This window comes from Trachemys scripta, chromosome 12, assembly GCF_013100865.1.
Source record: "Trachemys scripta elegans isolate TJP31775 chromosome 12, CAS_Tse_1.0, whole genome shotgun sequence".
NCBI classification, from domain to species: Eukaryota; Metazoa; Chordata; order Testudines; family Emydidae; genus Trachemys; species Trachemys scripta.
The window spans coordinates 7923028-7949866 of record NC_048309.1 but is presented as its reverse complement, the minus strand read 5'-3'; the positions used below and the strand labels follow the sequence as shown (position 1 = coordinate 7949866).

General features: G+C 46.9%; 1 protein-coding gene across 3 annotated transcripts in view; it reads right to left on the bottom strand.

The window, feature by feature from the left end:
- The window catches only part of LAMA5 (laminin subunit alpha 5), a 162587-nt gene that overhangs the window by 77589 nt on the left and 58159 nt on the right, over window positions 1-26839 (bottom strand). For all 3 annotated transcript variants that reach the window (XM_034786599.1, XM_034786600.1, XM_034786598.1), the window contains exons 3-6: window positions 15091-15208; window positions 10649-10767; window positions 8628-8798; window positions 7783-7880 (exon numbers count right to left, since the gene is read on the bottom strand). In XM_034786599.1, coding sequence (XP_034642490.1) covers window positions 7783-7880; window positions 8628-8798; window positions 10649-10767; window positions 15091-15208 — 506 coding nt within the window. The remainder of the gene's footprint in view (window positions 1-7782; window positions 7881-8627; window positions 8799-10648; window positions 10768-15090; window positions 15209-26839) is intronic.

Genomic DNA, 26839 nt, shown 5'->3' with positions numbered 1-26839 from the left:
ATACCACTGACAAACTCAGGAGACCAGAGTTCTATTCCTAGCCTGGCCTGCTGGCCCATCTTGGGCAGGGCCCGTCCCATCTCTGTGCCTCAGTTTGCTCACCTGTAAAATGGGAATAATGTGCTCCCATTTGTAAAGCACTTTGTGACCTACTGATTAAAACTGCTATACGAGCTAGGTATTATTATTATGGCAGGGTGACTTAGCTGTATTTTTTTCTGCTAAGTCAAGAAGGTCTTTTCCTTGAGGAATCATATCTATAACAAGCAAGCAACATAAGAAGAGTCCCTAGCTTGGAATTCAACCCTGTCCCAAGACCCTGGGTATTGGAGCCTGACCTTCTCAAAGGCTGCCTTCTCCCGAGTGTCCGGTGATCCCTAAGCACATGTACAAGGGGAGCCAAAAACTGAGCTGAGGTTAACTCCTTGTGTACTGGTAGTGCCCCAGCACCCTGTCACTTACCATTCTATTTCTCTCCCATGTTCCACATGATCAGAAGTGGGAGGACTGAAATTCCAAGCGTTCTGGATGTTTTTGCAGCCTGCCTTGCAGAAATAAGTGCTGGAAATCTCACCAGGAAGCCTGCTCTTATGACCGTTTGCAGACCCAGGAGCGAGATCAGATAAATTCCCCAACTTTTTGGTGCTTTTCCACAACGAACCAAGCCCAAAACTCCAAACCTTTTGGCCATCGCCTATGACTTGCTTAAAAGTAACAAATCATGTTTTCCTGTATTCGGGTAGCACCTAGAGGCCCCAATCTTCCCACTGTGGTAGGAGCTATTCAAAACACACATAAGGAAAACGTGATCCCTGTGTGAAAGAACTTGCATAACCTGCTGGTGGGTGGGTGGGTATATAGAATCCTTCTCTATACTCAAAGTCTGCTATAGCCCCAGCCACAGAGCCTGGTTCTTTAGTTTAAGCTGTAGAGAATTGCGCCTGCAGATCTACACGTCCCTAGTTCAACTCCCGGGTCAGCCAAGATGGGGTCCCTTGCCCATAAAACACACATTTCAGAGTAAGACCTAGATATCTATTTAGCTCTGCTGTTTAAGGCTGTCAAAGCTTTCACTTGTCACTGCAGCTCAGCAGCACCTCAGGCAGACTGTAATCTGCTAATGAATTATGGACCAATGGGCTTGAGTTACAATATTTACATACTCCATTGATCAAGAATATACAGAGGAGGAGAGGGAGGTGGGGGTGTCCCATCACACACGCATTTCCTGGTTGTTCTGCCGTGATATAAAACAGCAGCCTTTCCCCTGGGAGTGACATTACCAAAGGGGAGACTGAGCCTGCAGCTGTGGCAGGATGCAGTCTGAAACCCTCAAGTACGGGGGCATCTGGATTTGGCTGGAGCCCAGGTAATTAAAATGGTCAAGAGCCCTGATTGCTGCAGGGAACTCTGCTGACCCGGGGGCTGCAAAGGGAGAGCCAGCCAACTGAAGGAACCTATGCTCCGCCCGAACAAAGCTGCCACCACACAGTGGTGACCTCTCTTCTGAAATCAGCCTAGGACAGAACTAACTATCCTTCAGAACTTCCCGAGAGTAGCAACACTGATACAATTCATCCCCTGGGACAATTGTTTTCTGACTGACCAGGTCTCCAAAAGACTAATGAATGTTGCTGGCTACCCTATAGGAGCAGCAGATGGGACGCCCTTCTGATGGCTCACTGTCCCCCCATCACACACACACACACACACACACACACACCCACCCACACCCATGCTTGGGCATCCATGACAGGGGGGGGCAAGGACCCGAAAGGAAACAGTTGCTCTTATCAGACAGATACAGACAATACTCGGGGTCCTGCTGAAGTCATTTCAACACGACTACCTGCCATAGTAAATGAGCAGCTGCTCTCTGATCCTGGCCTGGTATCTGCGTGTTAGCGGGGAATCCCTGCCTGGGATTCTTTGTCTGTGGGCCTGGCCCACTCCGAAGCACATCAGAGCCCCAGAGATGCTTATCTTTGCTCTCCTGTCTTCTGTCAGGTGAAGGGACTATTTCTGACCCCGCCGCATTCCAGCACGTGGAAGGAGACAGTTACCCTTAGCCAGAGGCACTTTCCTAACGCAGTGTCATTCCATTTGCTACGAGCTGTTGGGCTTCAGCTCGGTCCCACGGAAGCCAACTGGGAGTTTTGCCATTGACTTCAATAAGGGCAGGATCAGAATCCTTGGGAATCAAGGGAACCGTACCTTCACCCTCCCACACTCCATACGCACTAAATCCAAGCCCTGTGAAAAACACGCTGCTCAGACATTTGTACCGTGCCAATTTGTGAGGAGGCAGCTGCTGTCCCTGCATCTTGGGACTTTGATGAAAACCCACATAAGCTAGATAAACGTCATCTACTCCCATGTATAGACTGGCGATTGGCGTCGGAGACATGCTTCATCACACCTGGGAGCTTTGCCAAACTCTTTAACCCAACTTCACTTTTGAATTTCTGGGGGCCACGCAAGCATGTGTGCGCACGCTAGGGACAAGCCCAGTGGCAGGTATGGTGGAGCCAAGGCCCCAAACATGCCCACTGGGAAAGGGGGGGCATTAGCAGCCAAGACAGGCCCATGCTCCCATCAGAGGGGAGCGAGATGGGAACAGGAAGAAAACTGAAGAGCAAGTGAGCATTCTGGCAGCAGCAGCCGCCTAATGGTGCAAACGGAACAGCCGCCTTACAAGGGGTTGAAACACTTGCTAACTATCAAGCTAAGAGACTTAGAGCCTGATCCGATTCCCACTCAACTCCCGCAGTGATTTCAGTGGAAGCTGGACCAGGCCCTACCACCCCTGTTTTGCGTGATGCACTGTGTGCAGGCATGGGTGATATGGGCTTCCCACATACAGCGTCTCAATCTTCACCTACAGCTCCCCAAACGCACCCGTGTCTCTGCTGAATCTTTCCAGAACAAACACTTCCCATCATGCCTTGTGCTAAAACCACTAGTCTGTCCCACCGAGCAAACTCAGTCTAAACAGGATTCCTGCAGACTGACAGAAGTGCACAATTCTTCCCTCCAAACCGTCTTGAAAACTGACGGCTTGCATTTCAATCACAAACTGCCTTTCTGCCCAACAGCTGGCAAAAGCCAACAAAATGCCACATCCCAACAATATGACTTTATATTGCCCTCTTATCTGGAGGAAACTGACACTTACCATTTACTGAATCCAGGTATATTTAATCCTGTCTCAGCCTGGCAGGAGGAACTAGATAACCTCCTGAAGTCCCTTCCAGCCCTGTATTTCTATGATTATTTGTATTGTGGTGATGCTTTGAACCCTCAGTCACAGACCAGACGCCGTTGTGCTGGGTGCTGTACAAATGCAGAACAAAGAACAATCCCGGCCCCAGAGGGTTTGTAATCGAAGTGTGCCTTGATTCCACCCCCCTCAGAACACCAGACGGTCAGGAGTCTAATGGGAGCAGGGAACAGTTCTCCTAACTAAGCGGAAAGGTCTCGGATTTCATGCGGGAGATTTACGAGTCCGATAGATGCCAGAGGGATCCTCACCGGACAGCATCGGAGAGTGGTTTTCACAAGACTTTTGGATATTCCAACCAGTTGGGAAATCAATACAACCTGTCCGGACAGCTGCCTCCTGACGTTCAGCACAGTAAATGCTGAGATACCATCAGGATTTTAATTCAGCCAGAACAAAAGAAAATTCCAGACTTCCCTCCATTTGTATCTTCTTGTCTTGCTGCTGTCAAAGCCCTGGCATTTGAAGATGTAGGACACGTCGTGTCAGATACGCCATGCTTCCCAGCCAGGAGGGTTACACACAGATTTATGAGGGAACGATGAGGCCCTGACAGCTGCCGTAGATGACACGATAACCCCGTCGGGCTCAAAGCCCACAGCTGCATCTGCTGACGGCCTCACCACCCTCCCCTCATGCAATGTCAAGCTAGGTATCTCAATGTGTCTTCATGCCACAGAGACATTGCATCATAATGGCCTAATTATCTCTGCATACCCGCTCTGCTGGGAGGCTACAAACTGCTCCTGTCAAAGCCTTTGAAAAATGGGAGTATTCCTCCACTGAAAATTCAAATTAACCCCATTTCTCTCCAACTACCCAACTCAACTCCCATGGAGCTGAGGCAAGGCAAGAAAAAGGAGCTCGCTTCCCATCCCTTCTTTGCGGTTGCAGTTCTGACCATGTCTTCCTCCCTGGTAGCTAAACCATGCTAGAATTACTGCTGAATTACAGCCGGCTGCCTCTCCCACCGCACTTCCAGTGCCGCCTTTATATTGTCTGGTTTGCTATCAGTTTCCAGTGGTTCCATTTTGTGTTCTTCCGTTTACACAGTCTGTTGTCCAGACATATCCCAAAGGGCCTTGCAGATGTTACTCACCGACTATACAAAGAACACAACTAGGAAACACTTTCCGCACTAGGCAAGAGCAGCCAACTCTGGGGTGAAATGTGGCAGCTGTTTAAACAGCGTGCTGCAACGCTACCCAGCCGTTTGGGACAAGGAGCGAAGACAACAAATGCATCCAAATGAAACCAAAGTGGGGATTCTGGAAATGAGAATATAATAATGAACAGAGCTGGTGTTTGGCCAGGATCCAACAGGACTGTCCTCCCCTCATTTTATCCTCCTCTCGGGAGTATCCCCAGCTATATAGTCACACAGACCAAGGACGTTCTATACTAAGTAACCCCTCTGCACTGGTGCATCTGCTTTATTCTGCAGCACGGAGAGAAGACAATAGATACATCTAGCAACACCTAGTTTTCAAACGAAATTACGAAATTATCCAGTTCACATCTTTACTGAACTATTAGTTAGGAGAGAGATGAGTACCCCAACGCAGACTTGCTTTTCAATACCTCCTTTGTTTTAATTCTTAGCGGATTTTAACCTTGGCTGGGACCTGCTGGAATTTCACTTTACAAGATCCAAAAACATTACATGATCCGTATGAGAAAGAAACTCAAGCTTCATCAGGTCCAGCTGAATCTACCCAGCTCATTCATGAAAGCAACACAGGCTGCAAACAGATGGCTAAGACTCAATGCTTTCATGGTTATCAGAAACTATGTGGAGTTTCTAGCTGGAGGGTCCTGCAGGCCAGAAACGTAACAGCTTTGCAGTTCCTGCTCGTTTGTAAAGTCTGGTCATTTATGCCTTTATATCAATTTTATTATTAAAAAAAAAAAATTAACCTAGCCAGTGCTCCCTATGAGTGTGGCCAGGCAGTGAGCCCCTCACTCCCAGGAGCAGTCCCACTCATTTTATGAGACAAATATGGAGTCAAGCATTTCTCAGTGTGCGTCAAAGAGTTGGCGCTGGGCTCTAAGTGCATTTTCCACTCGTGAAAGATGCTTGGCAATGATCCTGAATGGAAGGATGGTCTCGTGGATAAGGCCCTGGTCTGGAACTGCAGAGACATGGGAGTCAATTCCCAGGGTTTGAGCATTGGCCTGCTAAACCCAGGGTTGTGAGTTCAATCCTTGAGGGGGCCATTTAGGGAATTGGGGTAAAAATCTGAGGATGGGTCCTGCTTTGAGCAGAGGGTTGGACTAGATGACCTTCTAACCCTGAAAAACTTAGGGGGGAAGGGATAGCTAAGTGGTTTGAGCATTGGCCTCCTCAACCCAGGGTTGTGAGTTCAATCCTTGAGGGGGCCACTTAGGGACCTGGGGCAAAATCAGTACTTGGTCCTGCTAGTGAAGGTAGGGGGCTGGACTCAATGACCTTTCAAGGTCCCTTCCAGTTCTAGGAGATAGGATATCTCCATTAATTTATTTTATTTGACCACAATTTTCCTGTGTGAGCTTGGGAAAGACCTTTGGTCTCCCCATCCCTCAGTTTCCCATCAGCACAATCCCCACCTCACCGGCGTGTTGTGAGGATAAATGTATGAAAAGCTGTTTAGCACATGCAGATTATAGCAATGGGGGCCACGCAACTTCCAAGATATAATGAAGGCCTCAGCACTGTGTCTGCTCTGCTACCTACATGACTCCAGCAAAGTACTCTGAGCCTAATGGGGAGAGTCCAGTGCTAGAGGCGAGGGACAGTTCAGTCCTCAGCCACTCTGCTAAGGCTGCTAAACTGGGGTGCCCACAGTGGGGACACTGGTTTGCGCAATGGACCTCAGTCTGCCGGGAACCGGACTTCGCCCATGGAAGTTGCCCATTCTTATAGGGGCATGTTTCTTACTCTCAGTTTAGTGAAGGTTTTTCTTTAAACTAAAGCAATAGTCTCCAACTCCTCCCCCTGCTAGCCCACACACGTTCATTACTCGATTTGCACTTCGAGGCCTTGCTTGATAGTTTGGGTTTTTCCCCCCCTTTGACAATGGAATGTTTTGTTTAAACAAGGAACGAGGACCTTACATATTCCCCGCAAAACTGGAGCGCTTTGCCTTCCACCTACTATTTGGATCCAAATGATGTTTTGTCTGTTGCAACCTAACTAAGTGAATCTCTGATGCTTATGTCTAAACATCAGGTGTCAAGGATTTATTTTAGTTGTCCTATTTCTACACATAAGTAACCTGCCAACATGAGGATTGGGTTGGGGTTGGGTTTTTTTGGATTTGGGTTTTTTAAAGTTTTTAATCTTGTACTTTAGCCTTCTTCTGTAATGAGGTAAATGGTTTATTATATCCAACTAGACAATAGACAGCTGCGCAAAAGAGACACAGGAGAGAGATCATTTTTGGGATGAATACAAAAAAAATAAAATAAAATGAACCAACCACAAAAACAGATGGGTTGGCAAGATTTTAGCATCGCCACTGCAGAATGTTTTCCCACCCCCCTCTTTAAAGACGAGTAAGAGGGCAGAGGACAGAACTGTTGCTTCAAACTAACTTCCCACAGATTATGGAGTTAGCTACATGAGTGCTTTCTCTGAAGACAGCCTCTTATCCCACCAGTGTGTCAAACAATCTGGACAAGAGATGTTCTCCTGTGCCATCTCTAGGACCCAATTCAGGAAAGCACTTGTTAAGTTAAAGTTAAGTATGTGCTTATGTTTTTTCCTGAATTAAAGCCCTAAAATGTAAGGCGGAGAATGTTTAATAAAGGCTTCTCCCTAGCCTCCTCATATGCATCCCACAAAAACTGTTTGTGCAAAGTTTGATTTGTAGAACAAAAATCCACAGCTCTAGGGCAGGGATTCTCAAACTGGGGGTTGTGAGGTTATCCCGAGCTGTCAGCCTCCAGCCCCAAATCCCGCTTCACCTCCAGCATTTATAATAGTGTTAAATATTTTAAAATGTATTTGAATTTATGTGGGGGGGTTGCACTCAGAGGCTTGCTGTGTGAAAGGGGTCACCAATACAAAAGTTTGAGAACCGCTGCCTAGGGGACATCACTGAGCGATCCAACACCCTGGCTTGTCTCCAAGTAGCAGAAATTTCCCTGTGGCGGTGGGTCCACAGAAGCCTTCTCAGGTGTCTACAGAATCAAACCTTTTGAAAACCAGACAGTGGAGTCTAGCTAAGGGATGTGGGTACACTAATAATCTCTCTCTTTTGAATGACTCAGCTGTATGCAATTGCAGAACCACTATCCTATCACACAGGAGAACAAGAAAGTTACTGGGATATCGCACAGTGACTGATCCGTGGTATAAGGTTATCTCAGGACATTTGTGACAGAAGTGATATTGGAATACAGGTCTCTTGGCTCCCAATCCAGTTCCTTAATCGCAGACGCCATCCTTCCTTCCTTCCTAGCACAGCCAATTTTAATGTCTCGACACAAACAGCAGAATTATGGAATTTTGAAAATCTTACCTATAGGGGTCAGTAGGGTCCTTGGCATCACAGATGTCTGCATGGCCATGGCAGACGCAGCGCCCTCCAATGCTGATATCTTTGATGCTGTAGTAATACTGGGAGAGCATGGAAAGAGCTGGCCTTAGGATCATTAGGCAGAAGCCACACACTGGTGCTTTCACCCTCCCACGTTTCCCTCACACTGGCAAACTACATTGCATGTTCTCAGACTCCTGGCCAACATTTCCCTGGGCTGCAGTAACACCTGTTAGTGATCACAGAGCTAATTAGCAACAGGCTGGGGCTCCCACCACAGCCAAGAAACCAGGTGCAGCTCCAGCAGGTGTTCTGGATTTTTATTTTGCTGGCAGTGAGACTCTGAGAATAGTTTTTCCTCTGGCCAGATTTCCTGCTCTAGCCATTGGTATGCACCACTTAGGACTGGGTTCACCCAACATCATTATCAGATACAGCTGCCGGAGGATGACAACATGGATGGAGAACAAGCCTAGAGAGGGAAATCTCAGGAGAAAGGGCTAGCTTGTAGTCTCAGTGGGCCCAGGGACCTCTTCCCCAGCCACTCGCAAACAAGTGAAAGTGACCCATTGAGACCTTCTCTCCATTCAGACAAAGTATTTCAAACAGACTGATAGAGACTGTAAAAGGAGAACATACAAAGATCTGCCTTTTGGACAACACTGGCAAAATAGTTTCCCCGTTGTGCTGAATCCTACCCAGCAGCCCTCAGCAAGAAACCTCAACTCAAGGCACTGACTTGCATGTTCTACATCACAATGGACTATTTTCCAAGGCACATGGTACCAAACCTACTCCTCCCTCATTAGCATCTCAAAGCATCTCACCCTCCTGGTCACGGTCGGGTCCCTTAGGGCTTTGCCCATCAGGTGCCCAAGCAGCGTGTTGGTCTGCAGGAAGCGCAGTCTGATGTTAGTGGCTTTGGTGAAATTCCGCAGGAGAGGTGAATATGAGAAGTTCATGGCTCCCGGGCGCCCGTTTACCAGCGAGACGACAATCTGCGGATGCAGAAGGAGAAACACACAACGCAAACCTTCAGGCGGACAGAAAATTAACGCCTCCCTCTGCCAACCACAAACTCTTTCCGACCCCAGCAAATTGAATCAACTCTCTACAAGTTCTGTTTCCAAAAATGGCTGATATTCAACTGCAGTCCATGGACACAACTTGCAAAAGGGAGCCACTTCTGAAGAGCATTTACCAGCGTCCAGAAAACCATACGAACGATACTACCCTCTTAGCCCCTTCTATCTCTATTCCCTAGAAGCCCCCCACCAAAATACCCTACCCCAAGCAGAGTTTTGACCCCAGAAAGGGAGAGGGGCCAGAGAGTCTATGAAGTCCACTAGGGACTTGGCTAACACTACAGATTTTACGTGAAAGCTGCTGATACTACAGTGATGGGCAGCAGCATAAAACAAACAGATCCTCTCCCCTTCAACCCAATCTTATGGCCAAACTAATAAGAAGACGTTAAATACAGCACAAGCCAGTCAGCCCAGGCTTTGACCGTGGCCACGTCAGCGTTTGTATGGAAGACGGTTCTCTCCCTCTAAACTCGGACTCTTTTATGGTCAGTACTTCTGAAGGGTCCATGCCAGTGCAAGTAACTGCCCATATTCACTGAGGTTTTTCTGCTGCAGCTCTTGGGCAGGAGAAAGACTTTAACCACAGCAGAGCAGATGTGAAGTTGGAGAAACGTAGTACTGGCAGAGCCTAAGTAAGACATGCAGATGCCGTCTGAGCCAAATTCTCCCACGGGGATTAACAAGATGCTCCCACAAAAACCCACCTGCTTCGTGGCCACAGATCCCAAGTTTACATGTGAAAGGGAGGGGTGTTTTTTTTTTTTTTTTTTTTTAAATGGAGATATCCTATCTCCTAGAACTGGAAGGGACCTTGAAAGGTCATCGAGTCCAGCCCCCTGCCTTCAGTAGCAGGACCAAGTACTGATTTTGCCCCAGATCCCTAAGTGGCCCCCTCAAGGATTGAACTCACAACCCTGGGTTTAGCAGGCCAATGCTCAAACCACTGAGCTATCCCTCCTCCAAGAAACAAGCACACGCCTAGCGGAGGATGGTTTTTGTCAGCCCACCCATTCCACTTTGTCTTTCTCTAAACTCTAAGCCCCTGCTGCCAAGCTCGAAGTCCTCCAAGTGGACTTTGTTTTATAGTGTGTTTTATAAACAAGAACGTCTGCGGTTTGCTGAACTCTTTGCATTTTGCTATGACCCTTGCTGGTTCAAGCACAGTCTGGAGGTGGATACACAGATGACGGTAGTATCTGAACAGCTGGAACAGATTCCCATGTGTACAGTAGAATTTGACAACAGGGTGCACCAGATTCCCTAGGCCACCACATCTCATAGCCATTTATCAACATTTGCATATGCTCTGAAGCAAACAGGCTACGAGTCATGCAGTTTCCCCCAGCACTAGGGAAGATGCATTATTATCCTCGGATGTCTGAAGCCAGCCTGGTGACCCATGCAACAGAGGAAAGTCCAGCTCTGCTCATGATGTCTGGTTCCCTGGATTGGGTGGGTTAAATGCTTGCTTAGCCCACAGGAGGAAGAAGTGCCTGGCAGTACAGTACAGAGACAGTCAGCAACCAAGTCCCACCCAGTCCTCCTCCGCCTGAGGAAAGAGTGAGGAGCATCTTCTGAGCCCTAGAAGGGGCCCTTTCCTCACCCTACACAAGCGAAAGCGTTTCCAATCCCAGAAGAGTACCTGGAGCTCCTCAGAGATCCTTCCATTTATTTCAGCCACTTGATTCCTCCCCCAGCTCCTCCCCCACCCCGAGAAAGACAGCTCTTCGAGGAAATAAAGGCCTAGTGCAATACCTCACCTCTCCGTTTTCTAAAGGCACAATCCTGGAATATTCAGTAGTGCAGATGGCGTCATCATCCTTGGTAATACGTTCCACGGTATTCGGGCCAAACTTCTCGATACAGTCCCTCTTGGAAGCTGTTTACCAAAGAGAGACCAGAGCAATAAGGTAAGACGAGAGATATAGCCCAGATGATGTTTAAACCAACACTTCCTAATAAATGCTGGTGGGAGTTACCTCACAGAATTAACTCTGCATTAAAAATTCATTATATTTGAGCTACTGCCTTTCCTGCCATCAGCTCTGCATCACTTACACCCTACTCCTCCACACTAATCCCCTCCTCAAAACTGCAGAGACGATGAGAAGTGAATGGGGCCACAATTTGAGAACAAACACTGAAGTCATGCCAAAAATCACCAGAGAAAAATCCCATTACAGTGTATTCCAGACTCAGAGTTTCATGGTTTCATAGACTTTACGGTCAGAAGAACCATTATGACTATCTAGTCTGACCACCTGCATTACACAAGCCAGGGAAACTCACCAGTAATTTCTGCGTCAAGCCCATAACTTCTTTTTGAGCTACAAGAGTCTGTTTAGAAATATAGCCAGTCATGATTTAAAGACTAAGTGATGAAGAATCTGCCACATCCCTTGGTTAATTGTTCCAGTGGTTAATTACCCTCACTTAAAAATGTGCATCTTATTTCTAGTCTGAATTGGTCTGGCTTCAGCTTCCAGCCACTGGATCTTGTGAGGTCTTTTTCTGCTAGATTAAAGAGCTGGTTACTAACAGAAAGCTCCTCCCCCTGTAGGTATTTGCAGGCTGGGATCAAGTCACGTCATAACCTTCTCTTGGATAAACTAAATAGATCAAGCTTCTTAAGTCTCTCGCTATAAGGCCTGTTTTCCAGACCTTGGATCATTCTTGTAGCTCTTTCATGAACCCTTTCCAATTTTTGACACCTTTTGGAAGCAAGGACGCCAGAACTGGGCACAGAATTCCAGCAACCCTATCCTCCTGGCCATAAATAGAGGTAATACCACCTCCCTGCTACTATCTGATATTCCTACTGCTCATGCATCCACAGACCACCTTTATATAAAATACTGAAATACAATAATCCTGGACTTTGTTTAAACACCAAAGAAATTGGCGGACAGTTTACAAAGGGGCATAACTAAGAGGAATGAGATAAGATCAAGAAGAAAGGTAAAGTATTTAGGATGAACAGAAAAATATAATCCAAAAACTTAACAATGAAACGACTAGCCTGTGGAACAGCCTGCCGAGGAAAATGGTGGAAGCCTCAATACTGGATACATTTCAAACAGGACTGTACAAAGCACTAGACTATACCGTGAAGAGCAAAATGACGGCACACAGGGGTTTTATGTTCCATTCCTAAATCTTGTGATTATTGGTAAACCAGAAAACTTAAATCTTGCAGAAAAACCCACTTGGTGACAGCAATGCAGAGCGCCTGCCACTAAATGGCAATGCAAGGCTGGCCAAAAGCTAGAGGACAATCATAGCTCGTCATTAACTTCACTGGTCAATTGCCCCATGCACAGTCATGGAACATGCTCTTGGAACAGAGGCCAACAGCCTTGCACGGGATTTACAGGAGCCAGGACACAACTCTAGGATGCCAAGGGTTTCCTTGCAGCTGTAGGCGCGTTAAACCTCTCCCGCATGACTGAACAAGCACAAGCCACAGACTGGACAAGTCATGCATACATTCCTGAAGCTCTTCTGCCCTCGCGTCCCCCGGGGACGCTTGACATTCCATCGTCTGCAGAGTAAGTGGGAAGAAAGCCACACTGTTTACTGTTGCCGTTAACAAGGAGGTCATTTCCTTGGACTCTCTTGGAATTAGTCACGTACCTGAACGCTCCGGTAGCAGAGACTCTGCCAACATGGACACTCAGGGTCAGGCAGCTCATTAGATCTCAAACCAAGTAAGCTACAGGAGACATGTTCTATACAGTGACTAAGGGGCTGATTATGTCATCTTCCATTTACTATAAAACATCACGACACCACCCTCAAGGCAACCGCCTCCATAGAGGAAGAACCATGAAACGTTCTTGCCCATTCCTCTGAAGCATCTAACAGTAGCCAGTGTCAGAGGCAGGATGTTGGCCTAGAGGGGCCTTGGGTCTGGTCCAGTCTGGCAGTTCCTCTGTTCATGGCAGGGTGGCCATCTGCATTTGACTAATCTGATAATAATTTTAAAAAAGAGTGACAAAAATGCTCACCCACATATTTATCTATTTCTCCATTCCTCCACCTAACACAATACTTCAACCAGCTATAATCACTATTTCCATTTTAAAGATGGGCAAACTGATGCACAGAGAGGAGAAATGACCCAAAGTCACACACAAGCCAGTAGCAGAGCTGGGGGTAGAGCCCAGGTTTCCCAAGTCCAATCCAGGACCACCCAGCTTCTCATTCTCTAAACTTTACCTTTACTGTCACTGATTGTTTCCTCGTCACAGGTGCTACACGTGCCGAGCACTCAGCAACACATGTAAAGGTGCACACAAGAATGCAGCTCAGGCTGGACCCAGAGATTAACCAGGAGAAACAAGGGTTAAAGCCAGAGAAACGAGCAGGGCAGATCTTCTCAGCTGTTCCTGGCAGGGCTGCTCAGCTCCAATTCAGACTCAACTGAGAAATGTTAGCATAGTTCACGGGCATAATCCTCAGAAATCCGTTACCATGTGCCTGGTATGAAGGTGCCCCCTTTACCGCATGTGCTGCCTTGAAAACTAAGTCAGGCTGGAAAGTCAGAGGAGGGAAGACGTTCAACGAACTTAGCCCCACACCCACTGCTCATCCATGTGAGTCATGCTGGTGGGTGCCCAGAGATACCTAGCACCTGGTCCAGAAACAACGTCTGGGCAAGGGAACAAGCTGAAGCACAGCACTAGCAATGGGAGGAATGGGGCTGCAAAATGTAATGTCAAGTCTCCAGGATCTGGATTGGATTGAATAAACTAGGACAAGCGAGGGAGGAAATTTCAGGCTGTTTTATCTACTACATTTAAAAAAAAAAAAAAACTAGGATAAAACTTCTCCTCCTCCGCTCTGAGAGGGAAACCCACGTGCTGACCCGTAAATACCAGGGCAGCGAGCCTTGCTAGGGAATCCCAGGGGAGGGCATCTGTGTACTTAGAAGCACCTTTCCTCGCCAGGTTTGTAGATTGGTTTTAAAAGCCAGTTGTAGATCTTAGCTCATATCTTTTCCCAGTTACTGCCAGTGCTCTCAGGAGGGGCCAGCTGCTAACACTCCTGGTGACTTGGCTGAGTTGCAGTGCATAGAACTGTTTCCCATGTACTCTCATAACTAGGGCTCTACCAAATTCACGGCCATGAAAAACACATCACAGACCGTGAAATCTGATGTTCCCCATGAAATCTGGCTAGTACCACGTTGGCTGGGGGTTTCTACCGTGCACCAGGCTCCAGATGCTAGTCCTACCTGGTTTGGGGAGGGACGGGACTCCCTCTTTCCCTGCACATGGCACTCCCAGAGCTGGGTCACACCCACCTCCAAGAACCTCACCCAGCTGCAGGAAGCCCAGCTCTAAAGGCAGCGCCGCTGGCAGCAGCAGCACAAAAGTAAGGGTCGCAATACAACACCCCCCCACACACACACACACACTAGATTTGCTCCAGATACTGTACCACCACCCCTTTTGGGTTGGGATCCCCAGGGTTACAACACCATGAAATTTCAGATTGAAAATATCTGGAACTGTGAAATTAACCATTTTTAAAATCCTATGACTATGAAATTGGCCAAAATGGACTGTGAATTTGATATGGCCCTACTCATAACAGCAGAGACCAGGTTCTTCTTCCAGGCGTAGACTGGATTAGAGACAATGGAGCAGTGATTATCCTCCACCCTCACACCTTGCTGCTGTGGCAGCCACCGATAAGCAAGTCAGGCCCGCCATTGCAAAATGGAGTAGCTAAAGGCTTTGCTCTCTTGCTCTCTGTCAGGGATCTACGTGTTTGTTCCTTGCTGGTGCTGCGCTGAACAGGGCATTTCTAAATAGCAGAAATGCTGGTGAGGGTGTGGTGGTGGGCAGGGATAGGGGAAGGAAAGAGAGGCTGCAGGAGTGAGTTAACTTCTCATTGGCATTAAAGAGCTACCACAACCATAAATAGCATCTGTTCCACTGGGTAAACTCCCAGCTGCTCTGATCCAACCTTTAATTCTGCAGCAATAAGTTCTCTGTGGAAAGGGGGAGTTACAGGTCACCTGCTGTTAGAGCGTATCGCTTATTTAACTCCTCCAAACCCAGGTTCAGAGTGAATTCCCATATAAACAGCAACTCAACAATGCAAAACATTCCTCCTGGCCCGTCATTGCCCGATACAGCGAAGCCAGCATGAATTAAGACCCAACTCCGCCCAGGCCTGCTAAAGCCAGACTTACAGGCAAAGTACTGCCACGGCTCATAGGTAAGTCCAAAGTCAGTAGATCGCTCCAGCACCCAGAGGTCCGGACGAGGGGAATTGGCAAATTTGATCAGGACGTATGCCACGTGGAACAGCTGAAAGAGACAAACATGTGGTTAGGTTGGTGCTCCAGGCAGCATTAAAATAAGAGGACTGGTGTGACCCAGACTGTGAAGAACTTCAAAAAGGTCTCACAAAACAAAGTGATTGGGCAACAAAATGACAAATGAAATTTAATGTGGATAAATGTAAAATAATGCACATTCGAAAAAATAACCCCAACTACACATACAATATGATGGCGGCTAATTTAGCTACAACAAATCAGGAAAAAGATCTTGAAGTCATTGTGGATAGTTCTCTGAAGATGTCCACGCAGTATGCAGAGGCAGTCAAAAAAGCAAACAGAATGTTAGGAATCATTAAAAAGGGGATAGAGAATAAGACGGAGAATATATTATTGCCCTTATATAAATCGATAGTACACCCACATCTTGAATACTGCGTACAGATGTGGTCTCCTCATCTCAAAAAAGATATACTCGCACTAGAAAAGGTTCAGAGAAGGGCAACTAAAATGATTAGGGGTTTGGAAAGGGTCCCATATGAGGAGAGATTAAAGAGGCTAGGACTTTTCAGCTTGGAAAAGAGGAGACTAAGGGGGGATATGATAGAGGTATATAAAATTATGAGTGATATGGAGAAAGTAGATAAGAAAAAGTTATTTACTTATTCACATAATACAAGAACTAGGGGTCAGCAAATTAAATTAATAGGCAGCAGGTTTAAAACAAATAAAAGGAAGTTCTTCTTCACACAGTGCACAGTCAACTTGTGGAACTCCTTACCTGAGGAGGTTGTGAAGGCTAGGACTAGAACAGCGTTTAAAAGAGAACTGGATAAATTCATGGAGGTTAAGTCCATCAATGGCTATTAGCCAGGATGGGTAAGGAATGGTGTCCCTAGACTCTGTTTGTCAGAAGATGGAGATGGATGGCAGGAGAGAGATCACTTATCATTACCTGTTAGGTTCAGTCCCTCTGGGGCACTTGGCATTGGCCACTGTCGGTAGACAGGATACTGAGCTAGATGGACCTTTGGTCTGACCCAGTACGGCCGTTCTTATGGTGGCATCTGATCCCCCCCACTTGGAAATAGAGTGGAGCAAAACTCTCTGCTCCCACGTGGATCACTATGCCACGTAGACGCTGGACAGAACCATGGCGAGGGCAAGACGTTCTCAAGATGGAACAGGTCAGATTCTGGTTATATTTTTCACTGGGGAGCATTCAGTGACAGCATCTTTCCAGCTGGAACGGGACTGGACGCAGAAGGGCATTATCCTGCACGCTGTTCAGAAAGCCCAAATTCACCCCATCGAAATTCAAAAGATCTGCCGGCCAAAATAACCACTCCAAGGCCGCTTCTTCATTACAGTGGATGGATACATGCCACACACTGGCATGGGCAGGACAGCCACCCACACTGTATCGGCTCTGTACTCTGAGGACTTTCTTCTCCAGGGCTGTGACTCACCACCTTTTACAACAAGCCTGGTTGAATGCTTAGCGCTGCAGTTCACAATGGCAATAACTCAAAGATGGAAAGCCTGGGGCCTTAAATCAGTAATTATTCTCTTAAAAAAAAAAATACAAGGACAGGCTCCAGCAAAGCGCATGTTCCCCAGTCTGATAAACCAGCTGGAATTTACTTGGGGGGGTCTGATCGTGTTTAGTATGAAAGGAGATCATAATAATCTACTCCCCTCCCTGTGAGAAAGAGCCTCCAAAAAAATAACATCTCTCTTCCTTCTGTTGCTCCTCAAGTCTACCCTGTGATACCAAAAGATCCTCTAAAGCAGTGGTTCTCAAACTAGGGTCGCCGCTTGTGCAGAGAAAGCCCATGGAGGGCTGGGACGGTTTGTTTACCTGCCGCGTCCGCAGGTTCGGCCGATCGTGGCTCCCACTGGCCACGGTTCGCCGCTCCAGGCCAATGAGGGCTGCGGGAAGCGGCGCAGGCTGCGGGAAGCGGCGCAGGCTGAGGGACATGCTGGCCACCCTTCTTGCAGCCCCATTGGCCTGGAGCAGTGAACCGCGGCCACTGGGAGCTGCGATCAGCCGTACCTGTGGACGCGGCAGGTAAACAAACCGACCCGGCCCGCCAGGGCCTTTCCCTGAACAAGCGGCGGCCCTAGTGTGAGAACCACTGCTCTAAAGAGATTTAGAGGATCGACCCGAGTGCTTATCTTCCCTTAGTCCTTAAATCACACACACAACTCCCACCAAAGTCAATGTGAACGGAGCACAAATGAAGCAAAGGCCTCTGGGGCATGAGGTGAAAGGATCTGCACCGTAGTTGAGGTAGCACTGGGCTGATGTTTAGCTCCCTGATCTGTACTGCTCACAAACAGGCAGTGCTAACAGTCATAGTCCCCTGTTCCACCCACCGAGAAAGCCCATCTTGGCTTGAACCAGGAGTCAGGCAAATGCTTGGCCATGAGAGATGGGCCTTGAGATGTGCTCAAAAAAGGCTGTCGGGTACTGGGAAGCTTTTACCCTATCCATGAGGGAGCAGGTGATGCTGTCACAGGCTGCTGGGAAATATCCATCTGGTAAATATTGTTCCTTTTGGCTCCTTCTTAGACAGAGACCATATCCTAAAACCCTGCCCTTGAGACTTGTACCGTTCCGCGCCAGTCAGTCCTACATCCACCCAACCACAGAGACAGCTGGGTGCAAGCAAAGCCCAGAACAGCTTCTCTTCCACATGCACCAGGTTCAGGAGAGCAGGCAGAGAAGACCTTTTAGGTTTCAGCTTGGCTATTGCACTGGGCTACTCCCAATTAGTCTGGACACTGATTTATGCAGCCATGTCCTTGCCAAGAATGAAATAAATATACTCTTTGGACAGCTAAAATGTCAGTGCTAGAAAGAAACAAAAGCTCAAGCAGAAATTCTCTTCCCCAGCTGGCACGAGCTCGCTCCAAGAATCCCACTCTATCATCCTGTCAAATGGGGATACTTACAGGCAGATGAAGCTCTCTTATCAGGCAAAATTCTTAGCATCTAAAACACCACAAAGGGCATCTCGCACTTGCAAGAAGTGCTGATTTGCAGCTCCGGGGTCCCTCCAGGTACAGAGCTGGCACAGTATGGCAGCTGCCCTGCCAATGCCAACATGCGTCTACTTGTTGGCATGGCAGGGCAGGAACCACCTCTACAACAGAGGGGAGTAAAGACTCCATGCCCATTGTGACAATGCGGTTCTGGCGGAACCCAACTGAGAGTGCCAACTCAGGACAAATTGCTCAAACAGGGCAGTTATAGCCCAAGGTTGGGGTTTTTTCCACCTCTAAGGCAAACCAAACCAGCCAGACTAGGAGGACTTCGGTCTCACCCCACTGGTTAACCGCAAGTCTCACAAGCAATCTCCTTAGACACTCCAGTTTCCCAGTATTACCACCAGTGCCACTCGTTATGGGGACAAATGGTTATGAAAACCAATACCCCAGTAAAAGAAAAAGGTTCTCCTGATCCCAAAGGACCAAGCGTCAGACCCAGGTCAATATACAAATCAGATCTTACCCACAAATCACGCTGTTGCCAATCCTTTAGAATCTAAAATCTAAAGGTTTATTCATAAAAGGGAAAAGATAGAGATGAGAGTTAAAATTGGTTAAATGGAATCAATTACATACAGTAATGGCAAAATTCTTGGTTCAGGCTTGCAGCAGCGATAGAATAAACTGCAGGTTCAAATCAAGTCTCTGGAATACATCCCCCGCTGGGATGGGTCCTCAGTCCTTTGTTCAAAGCTTCAGCTTGTAGCAAAGTTCCTCCAGAGGTATGAAGCAGGATTGAGGACAAAATGGAGATGAGGCATCAGCCTTATATAGTCTTTTCCAGGTGTACGAACACCTCTTTGTTCTTACTGTGGAAAATTACAGCAAAATGGAGTCTGGAGTCACATGGGCAAGTTCCTGCATACTTTGCTGAGTCTCAAGGCATATTTGCCTTCTCTCAATGGGTCCATTGTATAGCTGATGGTCCTTAATGGGCCATCAAGCAGGCTAGGCAGCGCTAACACCAGTTTGTCTGGGATGTCACCCAGCAGCATAGCATAAGTTTGAAATACAAACAGTATAGAGCCAATATTCATAACTTCAACTACAAAACTGATACACACATATAGACAGCATAATCATAACCAGTAAACAATAACCTTGTCTTAGACACCCCATTTGACCCCCTTTATACAAGATTTGCGTGCCACTACAGGACCTTGGTTGCAACAATGATCTATATGGTCCCAGATTATATCAATAACGTCACACCCATTTAGTCCTTCTGACGAGATTGCCAGCAAGGGGCCCAAAATAGTAGCCAGCGTGTTGCGATTTTCTGTGCACCAGTAAGTCCCAGCGCCAGTCACAAATTCAAGCCACTCAGCAGCCACTTGGCAATTACCAAGAATCACGTGCTTTGAAAACAGCTGTAGCCTGCTACAGGTAGTTTCTTAAGAGAGGAAAGAAATAGACCTGAGCCAGGGAAGAGGCAACCAAGTCTCCCAAACTGTTCATAAAACACACTTCCTCTGGAGTGACCAGGGTTTGGTGGGATCTGGTGTGACCCTCCCTATGACTGCGGGAATGTAGTGCAGGTGGAAGGTGCTGTCTTGACAGACAGCCCTGGAGACCGAAGCATGGGCCGTGGCAGTGCCAGATTCCCCAGCAATGGGTCTTGGGGCTGGCCGAGTCCCTAGCCTGCCCCCAACCGAGCACACAAAGCCAGAGTTAGCATCCAAGCTTGCCCCCTCCCTGGGGAGTGGGTTTTATTGAGAGCTTGGAAAGACCACCACAAACTAAACTTCCACCTGAACCTGCCTCTTCCTAGGGCTCCCATCAAGACCCTCCTCTGACTCAGAGAGTGGCTGCTCCCCGCCCACCGCAGCAACCTTAATGCAGGCTGGTAGCACCTGAATTTCAGATGACTCCTCAGAAGAGCCCTGCGTTCCTATATACAAGGTTTGCCATTCTGTCCCTTGCCTAGACCTCGTCCTGGATGGCCTGCTGCTATGGGCAAGAGGATACTCCCATCATCTCTCGATGTTCCTTCAGTCCTAGGCCCCCTCGCGGCCCCTATAACTGCCGTGGCACTTTTGGAGGACAAGGATACCTGCTCACTGAGAACCGGACTGAGAGGACCATACCCATTTCCCACGGGCAGGATTTGAGCTTGCTGCCTACAAGGAAAAAAGTCTGGGGCAGATCCTCGGCAGGCGTAGAGTGTTACAGCTCTGCTGAAGGCCATTTATACCAGCTGAGTGTCTGCCCCTCTATAGCCCCATGCCAATCTCCAGCTCATTCCCCCACAAACCTCCGACATAACTCAGTGTTCCCTGTTTAGGACAAACCCCTCTCCAAGTTCTCCCTAAAGCCCAAAGAGCAGCGGGAGCTAGGGGAATGGCCCATGGGAAATGCACACCAATTACATCAAAGTTACGACTCAAACCAACTAAGATTCATAAATGGCCACCCAGCGCAGGTGCATGTTACCGCAGTGAAAACAGCACCAATGCTGAAAGATAAAACACACTTTTCACATGGCTAAAGCAAAAGACCCAACCTAGATACAGGCCCAAGTCTCTCTCTGTGGTTCAGGCATTTCCAAGGCACGTGAGACTAAGATCGCATCGGGGGACAGCATTTTCTGACCACTAACTCTTGTAACCAAGCTGTTATTTATTAGTGAAGCCCCAGAGGCCAGGCTTTCAGTCAGCTGCTTTCCCTCCAGGATCAGTTCTCACAGGTTTACATCTGCTTCTTGGCATGGGAAACACGGCTGAGTACCAGCCAATGAAGTTATGCATTCCCCTTGGTTATAAATCCGTCTCCAGCTTTATTCTTTGGGGGATAAATTAATGTTCCTACTGGAATGCAGCATGGCTTTTGGCTTGACAAGATTGGCGATAGAGTTTCAAGGGATCCAGAAGCACGCTGGACGGCAGCACTAAGAAAGCTGCTCTGTAGCTTGCAATTCAGAGAGACAGACGGGCCTGAGTTCTCTTTAATCGGTATCCTCCTGCAAGTGAGACAGGCGCGACGTAGCAGCCTGGTCCCAACGCTGGGAACTAGGAACTCCCCGGGTCTAATCCCAGATCTCATGCTGACTCGCTCTAGCTTTGGTAAGTCACTCAGGGTCTCGTTTTCAGAGCTAGCGAGCACCCACAGCTCTAAGGGAGGTCAACAAGAGGTGCAAATACTCACGGCCTCTGAAAAATAACATCTGTAACTTCCTAATGCACCAGCTTCCCCATGTACCCTATGGGGAGAATACCCACCTCATTGGGAGTATGACAGGGATTAGTCTTTGTTATCCTTTATCTGATAGTAGCACCTGGGAGCCCCATTGTGCTAGGTACTGCACACACACAGAACTAAGAGTCCCTGCCTCAAAGAGCTTACAACACTCTAAGAGTTAACTGCAAGTCCGTCTGTAGCCACCCATCGTCGGACACACACTATAAGCGCTTGGGGCAGGGACTTTTTGTTCCATGTCTGCGCGGCCCCAGTACAATGGGCCATGACCGCGGCTCCGAGGTGCTACACACTCCACATGATACATCGTATTACCAACGAGAGACAATGGATGGATACAGGCAGACAGGGCAGCCTGGGGAAACACCACCAATCAGCATGACAGGCACTGGTCTCAGAGCACTAGCACACATCTTGAATACTGCGTACAGATGTGGTCTCCTCATCTCAAAAAAAGATATACTGGCACTAGAAAAGGTTCAGAGAAGGGCAACTAAAATGATTAGGGGTTTGGAAAGGGTCCCATATGAGGAGAGATTAAAGAGGCTAAGACTTTTCAGCTTGGAAAAGAGGAGACTAAGGGGGGATATGATAGAGGTATATAAAATCATGAGTGATGTGGAGAAAGTGAATAAGGAAAAGTTATTTACTTGTTCCCATAATATAAGAACTAGGGGCCACCAAATGAAATTAATGGGCAGCAGGTTTAAAACAAATAAAAGGAAGTTCTTCTTCACACAGTGCAGTCAACTTGTGGAACTCCTTGCCTGAGGAGGTTGTGAAGGCTAGGACTAGAACAGCGTTTAAAAGAGAACTAGATAAATTCATGGAGGTTAAGTCCGTTAATGGCTATTAGCCAGGACGGGTAAGGAATGGTGTCCCTAGCTCTGTTTGTCAGAGGGTGGAGATGGATGGCAGGAGAGAGATCACTTGATCATTACCTGTTAGGTTCACTCCCTCTGAAGCACCTGGCATTGGCCACTGTTGGCAGACAGGATACTGGGCTAGATGGACCTTTGGTCTGACCCAGTATGGTCATTTTTAAGTTCTCATGTTCACAGATTTTCAGAAGGGTGTCCGTCTGAAAAACTGGGCCTAGAAATCATGAGCTATATTACCCACTGTATTTCCTTGGGACACCCAAAAACACTGGCCATTTTTGAAAAAGCAGACCTAGCTTCCCTTAATCTTTCCCTGCCTCAGTTTCCCCCCTTGTAAAACAGAGAGACTATCCAGCTCACTGGGATGCTGTGACGTTTCACGCTCAGGAGACTTCGTATTGCAAGCAGAAGCCTGGGAGCAGCGAGCCTGTCCTGCCGAGACCATGCTGCTATTGTAAGTGAGCTAGCAATCAAAGCTACCTTGTGTGTGGCTTCATGTGCTGCAGTACAGACACACCCATAGTGTTTATAAATTACTTATATGAGATCCTTCCAGGACAGGTGCTATCAAAGGGCCAGCTGTTTTTATTATTCACGCAGAGTCTTTTTGAGATGAAGGTATGTGTTTCTGTCCTTCCATTCAAGGAGAATGGGCTGATGCAAAATTTTAAAAACAGACAATGTTGATATCTTCGGTATTTATCATTCCCCCCACCCCGCGGTAGTCAGTTCCACGGTGACAGGCAGCAGGCCCCTGCCAGTACCCCACTGCAGCCGATTCACCGCTCTCCAATTTCATGCTGAGAAAGTAACATTTGCAATTACAGGCATAAGAGACCCATCCTTGACTGTCAAGTCATCCTTGTTCCCTGCTCCAGCATTACAGCTGCGAAGCCCCGCACTCCTGGACAGTATTGATTACATCGCAATCAAATCAGAGAGAGAGAGAGTGTGTGTGTGTGTGAGAGAGAGTGAGAGAGAGACTATGCACAAATGTTATACAGCTGGACTCAGAACACCCTCTCCCTCAACCCCACGCCTTGTTTAAAGTGAAAATGACAGCAGAAAATGAATGAACACTCCTGGCTGAAAGCTGTATTGTTCCAGTAACATGGGAGCTGTCACGATAAGTAAGTCAGGAGGCCCGTGATCCCTGACAGCAACCCTTACACTTGTGGGGGAAAGGTTTACTAGTCTCAGTCAATCAAAAGCCATCAGAGCAGTTTTGCATGCGTGACACACCAACCCACCACTCTATTTCTCTCTGCTACAGAAGCACATTTGGGACAATTGTGCCCACACTGCTGGCAAATTTTTTCAGATGCCAGCAAGAATCCCACTCACATAGCATAGCAGAGCCTGGACCTGCTGTTCTGGCAAGGGGAATTTTACCATATAATGGCAAGGGAAGCATAAGACAATTTTTAAAGAACATGAAAGGTAAGACTGAAGTCCTAACATTAAGATCCCCTTTTAGTATGAGCCACAGTGTCCTAGCAAAATCCCAGTTCATGTATTAACATTCTGCCTCTAAGTTCACCCTACACTTTCAAAATGACACAGCATTCTTCCACTGCTTAAGTTAAACAATTGTGTAGCATTGCTGTGCACTGCTAAACAACTGCTGCTTCCCCCCCCCCCCCCCCAAGAAGTGGCTGCACTTTAGTGTCAGTATGTAGTGGTCCCTACACTATATATCCAATCCTTACCAACCCTGGGTGTTATGAGGCTTAATCAGCATTTATTAAGCCAATTGAATTTCTAGAGCACATTTGCATCTGAGTATCTCTAAACATCATCATTAGAGCTCTCTCTCTCTCTTGCAGGAGCCATTCTTGTTCACATTACAGAAAATTTACAGGATTCTGTGACCGTGGCAAACCCAGACACTAAACTGTGACATGCAGCTCAGTGCAATGGTGGGACATCTTGTTAAATCTGGTGGATTTTGGCCCTACTCTTTTTCTGAACATGACAGGCTGCCGGAAAAAAGAAAGGCAAAATGACTGTATCAAGTACGTATATTGAGAAAGTTATAAAGATGGTGCAGTAGCTCTAAAAATGGAGAGAGAGAAAGCTGGCAAGAAAATCCTTTTCATTCCATATTTAGTCCCAATACATTTCTGCCCAACCAGTATAGAAAGAGAAAGTCAGTAGTTTTTTTCCAGAAGCTTTATTTAGCTCATATCTTCATTCAGATGAATAAAAACCTCTATACTCCCAGAGTCCTGGCCAATTTTTTTTCCTCCATAGAGAAAGGGGTTGCCATGCCAAGTGCCACGTTTAGTGCACATGCTCATCTCTAAAAAAAGTAGATCTCATTGCATCTGGCACGTTTTATGGAGTCGGGGGGGGGGGGGATTCAAACCTATAGTAGAAGCTTTGGTGACCTGGAACACCAGAACGAGGTCAGCAGAGCAGTGATCCAAGCAACAGCAAACATCGATAGCACCAATCACCTAAGGGAGAGGATTGTGGGTGTTGTGGGAAGAGCTGGGTGAATATTTTTCAGCAAATATTTAAAAAAAATGCATTTTTAGGACACAACTATTGGCAACTTTGGGGTAAACAATAGTTTTAGCTTTTAAAAAAAGTAGATTTTTCCCCAAAATAATTGTAGCTGTTCATTTCAACCCTTTCAAAATGAAATGTCTTGCATGCTTTTCAATCCAAAAAGAAAATTTTGTTTTTGTTTTTCAGTTCGGGGGGCGGGGGGAGGCGGAAATTAGCTTTGGTTTGAAACGAAGCATTCCCCACCCCCCATTTTTCAGTTCAGCCCCAAACCAGAAAAATTATTCTACACTCAGCTCTACTCATGGGGAGGAGCAAGGGAGAAAAGAAGCAAAATGAGTAATACTGAAATGCAGTCACATTATGCACCTATTCAAGCGCCTCACCGCTCAGGAAGTTGGTCTCATCACAGCTTGGCTAAAGATTAACCCCACAAATACTGGGACAATCCTTAAAGAGCACCATGGGATGAAGGAAGTCTAAGGGGTACAGTCTGGACAATCAAACTTAGGTTCATAGGCAAGAATTACATTTTTGGACTAGGAGGAGACGACCAACTTGTCCATGACACAGAGTCACTATATACCTTAACACGATATGGATGTCTTTGCTCAGGAAGGTGCCTGGACCAGGATGGCAGTGGTGAGGATGGGAGGTTTACTGGCAGAGTGCAGGATGAAGCATGAGCATCAGATGTAGCATGGATGACGGGCTCTTCTTGAACAGAGCAGCTAATTTACCGACAAGACAGAACACAAGGCTCCATATGCCTAGTGCTATACAGCTGCTGCAGCGGGTAAGTCTATCAGACACTGAGACCATTCAAGTATGCCGGACAACGTTAGATTGTTATTTAGATCACATTAGACATGTGCACAGTCCTTAGCAAAACACAGCTCAGACTAGTCCCTGACCTAATGAAATGACCAGCTAAATTGGACAGAATCAATATGACCAAAGGAGGAGCCTTCAGGATATGAGCAGATAAGTCGTTGTCTGTCAGCAATGGACAGCTAAACAACAAGTGGTTTTTAAGTAAAGATGTGAACGAGGTGGAAGATGCTCAGCCCATAAGAACTGGGAACTCAAGAAGAGGCTGCACCCAAGGAAACTCTAAATTGAAAATGGGATACGGTGATGACGACGACTCAGGATAGCCTTAGATTTCTACTGTAGATCTACCTCACTTGGGCTAGCTGTAGTAGACTTTGGCAGGACATTTTCATGCTCTGTTGTGCCTGCTACATTTGTCACGGATGGGCTTGTTCTTGATGGATGGCACAGATTTTTAAAGAGCAATGACGCTGTTATTATTAAGAGCAACATTACATAGGTTTGGTGGGTGGAAGGGAAGTTCTGTGCAATCTTTGGCCAGGAAATCATGACAGACAGGAAAATTAGCAACCAATTTTCTTTCCAAATAGTAATATTTTTATCTCTGACTGAGGTTGCAGTTCCCAGCTTTGAATCAGAATCATTTACAGGCCATTCAAATGCATGAAAAACAAGTTCAACATCCTAGAGAGGATGAGATACTGACGAGGAGGAGCCAAGCAGCCTTGTCTGTGATTAGAACCCCACTGAAATATCATTCCAACTAATTACTCCTCCACCTGACAGCACTGAGGTTTTGATGAGTGAAACCAGCACACCACGAATCAGCAGCAAATCCACCCGCTTTAGAACCATAAATTCCTGGGTCTGAATTAACAACTTCCTGTTTGTCCCTCAAATGAGTAAGAGGCACAGGAATGTTTAGAGATGGCAATTTTTAAGAAGTCTGTACTGTTTTTTATTCCCCTCGCCTCTTCATGAGGAGTTATTTTGTAATAGTTATTGCTGATTAACTCTATGTGTAGTGAATTAAGCTAATTCAGAATAAAATATGCTTATTCCAGAATAAGAGCTAATCAGGAATAGTTAATCTCCTTTAAATTCACACAATGCCTTATTCCAGATTAATTTCCATGTGTAGACAAGCCCTAAAACAGGACTTCAGTTTCCCAGCCATTGAAGAT